This window comes from Plecotus auritus (genome assembly GCF_963455305.1).
Source record: "Plecotus auritus genome assembly, chromosome: 5".
Classification (NCBI taxonomy): Eukaryota; Metazoa; Chordata; class Mammalia; order Chiroptera; family Vespertilionidae; genus Plecotus; species Plecotus auritus.
This window is the reverse complement of record NC_137776.1, coordinates 29,952,166-29,960,832: the sequence shown is the minus strand read 5'-3', so window position 1 is coordinate 29,960,832 and position 8,667 is coordinate 29,952,166. Positions and strand designations below refer to the sequence as shown.

The 8,667-nt window shown below is 37.8% G+C and overlaps 1 protein-coding gene across 1 annotated transcript; it reads right to left on the bottom strand.

The window, feature by feature from the left end:
* Positions 1-550: 550 nt before the first annotated feature.
* LOC308249306 (tRNA methyltransferase 10 homolog B-like) lies at positions 551-1,409 on the bottom strand (the record flags this gene model as incomplete). The annotated part of the gene is given in 2 exon segments (XM_080670512.1): positions 551-1,134; positions 1,137-1,409. Coding segments are annotated over 2 exon segments (828 nt in total). The 5' UTR covers positions 1,381-1,409.
* Positions 1,410-8,667: the final 7,258 nt, after the last annotated feature.

The following is an 8,667-nucleotide window of genomic DNA, read 5'->3' as shown; positions in this document are numbered from 1 at the left end:
ACCCATACTCGGCACAGGGGAGACAAGGTAGGAGCCACAGGTGGGGAAGATTGCTATGGGTGCTTAAAAAGGGCTAGATTAGGACAGGCTGATCCTGAAAAGCACATGTGCTGCATATTACTGAGTTAGGGAAAGTCAGCACGGTCAGAGAAGGTTGGACAAAGTCATACAACTTTATGATGCCACTTTAGTGAAAATTAAACTCTTGATATCGCAATACTTAATTATTTAAGCTACCTCTAAAGAGCAGATTTTTCACAAATAGATGTAGAAAAATCAATTAACACACCCAAAGCCATGTAGTTTAAGGGCTAATTCCTTGTTATGTAAACTTTTTACTTAGTCAAGATATACTGGGCACTTCCTGAGCTAGGCACTATAGGAGATACGAAAGAGCATAAAATGTGGTCCCTGTTATTAGTAACATCCTAATGAAGATCCAAGATGTCAAGTAAAGGCAAGTGTGTGCCATCACCACCTTTGCTCTACTCTTTGGTCCAAGGCCCCTCCAGCAACTTCACCTCCTGCAGGTGCACCCTTAGGCTGTCCATCATTCCACTGAGTTCTGAAGAACATAGCCTTTTCTGGAAGAAACTCCTTTCTTCAATGCTTCAGGCCAGTCTTGAGTCTCAAAGTAAGTGGACAGGATATCAAATACTTGATTGATGGCCAGTATCTCTGAATGATAGTTTTTCCCATTCTGGCGTCTGACCATGTATTCCTGGATTGGCAAGCGGGCTGTCTCGACAGAGTGTTCTCGGGCCTTTTGAAATATCACCTTCTTCTGAATGCTTTCGTCCACAAGTCCACCGAGGATGTAAACTTTGTTTAGATCAACATCTTCAAGAGCATCTTCTGAGTCAGGAGTCAGGTACACAAGGGTTTCCAGGGGGGATACACTAAAGCAGTCTTCTTCTGTTATGTCTAGCAGGTAACTAGAAAACCCATCATTCATCCTCAAACACTCTTCATACAGGGGACTGTCCATTGTGAATCCAGTGAGGCAGATCCAAAATGGCCTGTCAGCTTTCTTATTGGAACCATACAGCCTTCGGATCTGTCCAGCCAGCCTGCTTAGTTCCTTCTTAGACATGTGGTGGGTCATACTTAAATCGATACAGAGTCTTGGTCCTGATGTTTGGCTTCCAAAAGTTTCTCCTTGGTTAAGGATCTCAGAAAACGTTTGCTGTGCTGTGGGTAGATGCCTGAATTTTCTATACGATTGGCTTTTCTTCTTTCTTTTTCTTGCTTTCTTTTGCTCTTCTTTGCCGCAACTATCTTTTCCCAGTGTCTCTGTTTTCTTTGGACATTTTTCGAGAACCAGGTGGCACTGCCTGTGGGCAGAGTCTCCCTCTCCTGAGGCTCACATTCCACATCCATCTGTAGAAGCTGGAAGCTTTCAGAGATGCCATCTTCGCCCGTGTCCTCTGGGATGACTTCTTGCTCCTGCAGCACGTGTGACTCTTCCAATTTCCAGTCCAAGTGCTTAGTCCTCTGTCCTGAACCCCTCACCTCAGGCAGCGGCAGGGCGTCCTACATAGAACATTTCTGTCACCCCAAGGACTCGTCATGGTGCCCTATTACCAGCACACTAACACCTTTCCCACCGTGACCCTCTCCTCAACACCTGGAAACCATTAATCTGTTCTCTGTTTCTATACTTTTATCATTTCTTGAACATCATGTAAATGGAATCATATAGTAGGCAACCAATGGGATTTGCATACTTTTCTGGAGATTCATCCAAGCTGTTGTGTTAAGTATTAGTAGATCATTTTTTTTTTTTTTTTTTTATTGCTGAGTAATAGTCATGGTACAGATGCACTTCAGTTTGCTTGGCTAGTCATCCATTGAAGCACATCTGGATTGTTCCCAGTTTGGGGCTCTCATTAATAAATATTATTATTATTGCCTAAGATATTCATGTATAGGTTTTTGTGAGAACATAAGTCTTTATGTCCTTGAAATAAATGTCCAGGACTTTGATTACTAGGTGATAGGAGTTACATGTTTAATTCTTTAAGAAACTGCCAAACATTTTTCCAAGAGTCTGTACCATATTAGATTTCCACCAGTAGTGGATGAGTGGTCAAGTTTCCCTGCATCCTCACTAGCATCTTGGGTCATCACTATTTTTTAGTTCATTCTGATAGATGTTTAATGATATCTTGTTGTGTTTTGATTTGCATTCCACTAAGGATTAATGATACTGAACATCTTTTTATTTACTTATTTATTTTAAGATATTTTTTCCATTGATTTTTAGAGAGTGGAAGAGAGAGGGAAGACAGAGAGAAACATCAATGTGAGAGAAACACATTGATTGGTTGCCTACTGCACAAGCCCTGACCAGGGCCCAGACTGGGGAGGAGCCTGCAACCGAGGTACATGCCCTTGACCAGAATTGAACCCAGGTCCCTTGGGTCCACTGGCCAACGCTCTATCCACTGAGCCAAACCGGCTAGGGCGAACATCTTTTTATATGCTTTACTTGCCATCCTTTTCTGTGAACTGCCTCTTCATGTCTCTTGCCTATTCTCTAGTTGTTTGTTTTCTTGCTGAGTTTTGAGAGCTCTTTATGTATTCTATATACTTGTTCTTTGTCAGATATCTGGTTTGCAAGTATTTTCTCACATTCTGTAGTTGGTCTTTTCATCCTCTTCACAGGATCTTTTGCAGAGAAATGTTTTTTTAATTTTATGAAATCCACCTTAGCATTTATTCCTTTTAGGGATTGTGCTTCTATTGTCAAATTTAAGAACTCTGCCTAGCCTGAGATCCTGAAGATTTTCTCCTGTTTTCTTTTTAAAAGTTTCATAGTTCCATGTTTTACATTATTTCCATGACCTACCTGGAAATAATTTTTTATAAGGCTTGAGGCTTCGGTTGGAGTTCATATTTTTGCCTGTGGATGGTTGTCCCTGTGCTCCAGCACCATTTGTTGGAAGGGGTATATTTCCTCCATTGAATTGCTTTGCACTTTTGTTAAAATATTAGCTGGGCATGTTTGTGGGGGTCTATTTCTAGATTTTTAAAATTCTATTCCATGTATCTATGCATGCATCCTCCCACCAATACCACACAGTCTTGATGACGGTAGCTATATAATCAGTCTTAAACTTGGTAGACTGCTTCCTGCTCCTACTTTATTCTTCTTGTTCAAAATTGTTTTAGCTATTTTGGTTCCTTTCTCTTTTCATATAAATTTTAGAACAATCTTGCCTATACATACAAAAAATCTTGCTGGGCTTTTGATGAGAATTGTGTTAAAGCTTTACAGAAATTTTGGAAGAATTGACATCAGTATTATGTTTAGTATTTCCAATGCATGCACAAAGTATGTCTCTCAACAAAATAGAAATTTGATTTTTTTCTTCAGTCAACATTCTATAGTTTTTCTCATACTTGTTCTACACATGTTTTGTTAGATTTATACCTAAGTACTTCATTTTTTAAGCTATTGTGAATGGTGTTATATTTTTAATCTCAGTGTCCACATGTTCATAGCTAGCATATAGAAATACAATTGATGTATGTTTATCTTGTATCCTAGGACCTTGCTAAATACAATTATTAATTCTATGAGTGTGTTTTTTTAATTTATCTTGGGATTTACTATGTAGACAATCATATAATCTTCATTGGGTCAAATTTTGAAATGTTGTATTTCCATTTTGAAAATGTTAATGCAATTTTAAATTTCCTTTGAGACTTCCTTTTTTGAATTATCTAGTAGTGCGTTGTTTAGTTTCCAAGTGTTTAGGGATTTTCATGTTATCTTTTCATTTTTTTCCTAGTTTGATTCCATTGTGGTTGGAAAACACACTCTGTATGATTTTGATTCTTTTAAAATTTTTGAGGCTTGTTTTGTGGCCCAGGATATGATCTACCTTGGTATGTGTTCCATTGGTTCTTGGAAAGAATGTGTATTATGATATTTTAGGTACAGTATTCTTTAAATGTCAATGACATCCGGTTGGTTATTGGTGTTGAGTTCTATATTAGGAAGATATTCTGTTTAGTTGTTTTATAACTCGTTGAGAGAAGAGTGTTGAAGTCTCCAACAATAACTGTGGATTTGTCTGTTCCTTCTTTTAATTCTAACACTTTTTGCTTCACATGTTTTGCAATTTTATTGTTTGGTGTGTGCACATTTAGGATTTCTATGTATTCTTGGTGAATAGGCCTTCTTGATGAATCATTATATAATGCCCTTCTTCTCTAGCGACTTCCTTTGTTCTGAAGTCTAATTAATCTGATACTGCTACAGCCACTCCTGCTTTCCTTTGACTACTGTTTGCATGATGTCTTTTTCCATTCTTTTCCTTTCTTTTTAAAAATTTTTCTTTATTGATTTTTAGAGAGAGAGAGAAAGGGAAGGAGGGAGAGAGGGAAATAAGAAAAGAGGGTAGGACTCTAAGTACTACCTATAGTACTTATTTTCATTGCCTATATCATTATATTTGAAGTAAGTTTCTTGTAAAAGCATATAGTTGGGTGATGTTAAGGCTTAAGTCTGGTATTTTGTTGTTGTTTTCTGTCATTTTTTTTGTGTTTGCTTCCTTTTTCCCCACCCTGTGGGTTGCCTAAACATTTCTTATAATCACTAAGGACAACTGCATAGCAGTTTCTTATAAAGTTAAAACATGTACTAACCATCCAACCCAGCAATCTGTCTTCTACATTTTTACCTCAGTAAGATGAAAATCTATGTTCACATAAAAACTTGTATGGAAATATTTATAGCACCATTACTTGCAATGTCAAATGCAAAATAAGCTAAATGTCTCTCAATTTGGGATTGGATAAACAAACCAAGGTCTAGCCACAAAATGGAATACTACTAACAATGAAAAAGGAACTACTGATACACACAGCAACTTGAACAGATCTCAAGGGCATTATGTTGCGTGAAAAAAAAGTCTTGAAAGGTTACAGATTATTCCATTTATATGACATTCTGGAGAAGGCCATAGTGACAGCTTACAGATCAGTAGTTGCCAGAGAGTGCAAGGGTCTGGGGAACAGGGTGAGGATTGACTATCAGGAGATTCCATAAGGGAATTTGCATGTGTGTGTGATAAAACTGTTCTGTACCTTGATTGTGGTGGTAGTAACATCACTGTATGCATTGGTCAAGATTCATAGAACTGTACACCAAAAAAGGGTAAATTTTACTGTATGTTACTAAAAAGCAGAAAACAAAATTTACATGAACATTGTTATACTATACACATCCTTCTGCAACTTTATTATTCACTTAAAATTTTTTTATTTCCAGATCTACCCATGTCTTGAAAACATTTCAGTAGGTAGAAGAATTCATTTCAAGTGGTGGAACTATTAGGAACATTATGTTGAGTGAAACAAGCCAGTCTTGAAAAGAACAAATATTCAGTATTGATATGACCCTAGAGTCATCTATGCACTTGATTCTAAAATGGAAAACATCACTAAGTGGAGCAGGTTCCAGATGATTTCCCTGGAGAACACTGCTTTGACATGAAGGTCCACGGAGGTTATCCATCACAAGGCATTGACTCTGAACTTTAAGGCTGTTATTTTCAAAAGGTGACATCAGCGATCTCAACATTAAGTAAAGAACATGAGGTAAAGTAGTCTCTACATTCTCTCTAATTCGTTTTTATCCAAACATGTAAGTTATTTACATAAACTGCATTGGAAAAACAACCAGATAAGTTCCAGTCCTGTTCTTTCAACTAAATAGATGGCCAATCATTTAACTACTCATAGTCATGTTCCTCTTCCATAAAAAGTTGCCTTGTGCTACATTATTTAAAGTCTCTTTCCACCTATAAAATACTATATGATGTTAATCAAACCTCTGAAGCATTCAATTGTCCATTCAACTGCCAAAAATGACTCAGTAACTTATCTAGGTGCCCTAGATACAAATAACAATAAGATAGAGTCCCCGGTTTAGTGGGAACATCAGCACAGCCATAGTCCAATGGATTGGTTGCTCAAGGCCTCGTGTGTATTGGGGAGGGACAACAGGAGAGCAGCTCCCAGCCAATGTGGGAGTCGGGATGGACATGAAGGATGAGAATGCCGAATAAACAGCCAGACACCCCACCTTCCAATTCATGGTTGCTTCTCTTTTCTTTACCTCTACTTTTGTTTGAGAAAGAAAGAAGGACATCTTTCTTTGGCTTCCACTGGTCTGTCCATGGATGTAAATGAACAGAAAGCTACAGACTCAGTCATACTCAATGCTGTATATCCTCTCAAGTTTCCATTTATCATTTAAGAAAATGTAAACAAGACATCTGCAACTAGAGGCCCAGCGTTTCAGTAAATGTGAAAGCTTCCCTGGTGGTGAGGAAGCATTTAGACGCTGGTCACTTTGTTTTTTTTTGTTTTGTTTTGTTTTTAAGTGGTAACAGTCTAACTTTGAGAAATGCATGTAGCACATTTTCCCACACTCCTAAAGAAACAACAAAATAAGTAAATATTCTAGGAGATGATTTGAGAGAATGAACACAATTCCTGCCTATGTATTACCATATGATTCGATGCTGGGAATGTTCATTTAAAAACAGTTAACCCGTAAAGGTTAAATGGCAAGGGGAATTATTATGGTAAAAATCTAAAGATCCATGAATACAATTTCACATGTATGTGGAAAAACATAAAAATATCAAATATGAAGTAAATATTATATTTGTATTAGGGATATACTTGTCAAAGGGTTTCCTTATATGATAGAGAACTTCAATTAATCAGAAAGCTTTTATTCAAGTTTAAGAGGGAAATGGGAAATCATTTAATTTAGCACTTCAGCATCATTGTTGAAACGCTTACAAGAACATACAAGCTTTCTTGACTTTCTAAGCACAGAAGAATGAGCACAGTTGAGTTTCCCCTTGAAGATGGAGGTGTCAAAACATCTGTGATAGGGGCTGACTACCATGACACCAGGGTTGAACACCAGTATTCAGAACCTCAGGTGAACCCTAGAGAATCCCTGTGGAGAGAGTAACTCCTGGTGCTAATTTTGAAAGATTGTTTTAAGTTTTTCCTTTCACCAGGTGGTAGGGAGCACACCAACAGTTTAGCAAAGAACAACTTCTGCTTCATTCACTCTGAGATTTTACTGTCTTCAGAGAAGAAATCTCATGATATAGATGTTGAATAATATAGTGGATCTCCAGGAAGAGTCCACTCAAATACTTTTAGTTCCAAAGGGGTAAAACGGTAACTTTACAATGGGGAAATCTGGCAGACACCACCTTAATCAAATGAGCAAAGGTGGCTTCGCAGCAATGGGACTAATCAACAGCATGTTTCTTTGGATAGGATGCTCTGGGAAGAACTCAGCCTCACTCTCATGGAATTCCTGCCCAAAGTGCACAACCTGAACCTAGTCATGAGGAAACAGCCAACAAACTCGAACAGAACAGTCTACAAAACAACTGGCTTGTAGCCTTAAAAAATACCAATGTCGTGAGAAAGAAAGACTAAGGAAACTTCCAGATCAGAGGAGACTGAAGCGACACGATGACTGAATTCAAATTTTGGGACAATTATTGAGACAACAAATCTTAATAAGGTTTGTAGATTGGATTAATAGAATTGTTTCAGTGTTCATTGCCTGATTTTGATCACTGTCTTGCAGTCATGCAAGAGAACCGACGTTTTAGGAAATACATTTAGAGAGTAAAAGGTCATCATATCTGCAACTTACTCTTAGATGGGCAGCAGAGAACCCTTTGCCTGATGAAAATGTCCCATAGCTTGACTGTGGTGATGGTGGTTACAATGATTACACGAACACGTTTATTTGTCAAAGGACATCAAACTTAAACGCATGAATTTTATTGTTTGGAAGCATACCTAGATAAATGAAGCTGATTTTTAAAAAAGTGTTTTGATATTGTCTTGCAAAATACTCAAATAGTAAGTCATATAAATGAATTTTCTGGTGTTTGTGGGTATGGTTTCATATTGATTGATTGATTGCCTAATCTGATGCATGAAATTCAATAGATTGTCACTGAACTGTTATAAGCTCACTCTCTCTATTATGTCATTTTATCTCATCTATTTTAAGTAGTCTGCAAAGAGGCATGTAAATTCTTATTCAAATCTTGCTTGCTTTTTAAAGAGCTGCAAACATTTTTTATCTATGCCAATAAAAGATATCTCTGACATAAAAAAACAACAATCCCTATGTTTTACATTATATAAAAATGAAGAAAGGAAAAAGAAGAAAGCATGTTGGCCGCTTCAAAGGAAAGGGAAAACTAGGGCTAGGGCCATTTCTGATCACTAAATAATAGGATTGCAGTGGTTCTGTGTCCCACGGGAGCTTGGCTATTAACTCAATTTAGAAAGGGATTGCAAAATAGAGTGTTTCCTGTGGTGAAGCCATTCTGATGCCTTTACATTGCATTACCAAAGGCTTGAAGGGAGGTGAGCAGCTAGGGTCAGCAAATGCCATAGAAATTGGCTCCCAAACCTCAGGAGTGAAAGACTGTTAGTGTGGATTTGGACCTGACCCACATTAGCAAGGCAGAATGAGGCTGTAGGCTGCCTCCAGGGGCCAGGACTTAACAGAGAAATGAGCTGGAAATGTGACAGCTCTCCTTCGTCCTGGCTCTACCAAATTAACCAGAAGTCCTTGTGCAAGCTCTTTCCCTGTGG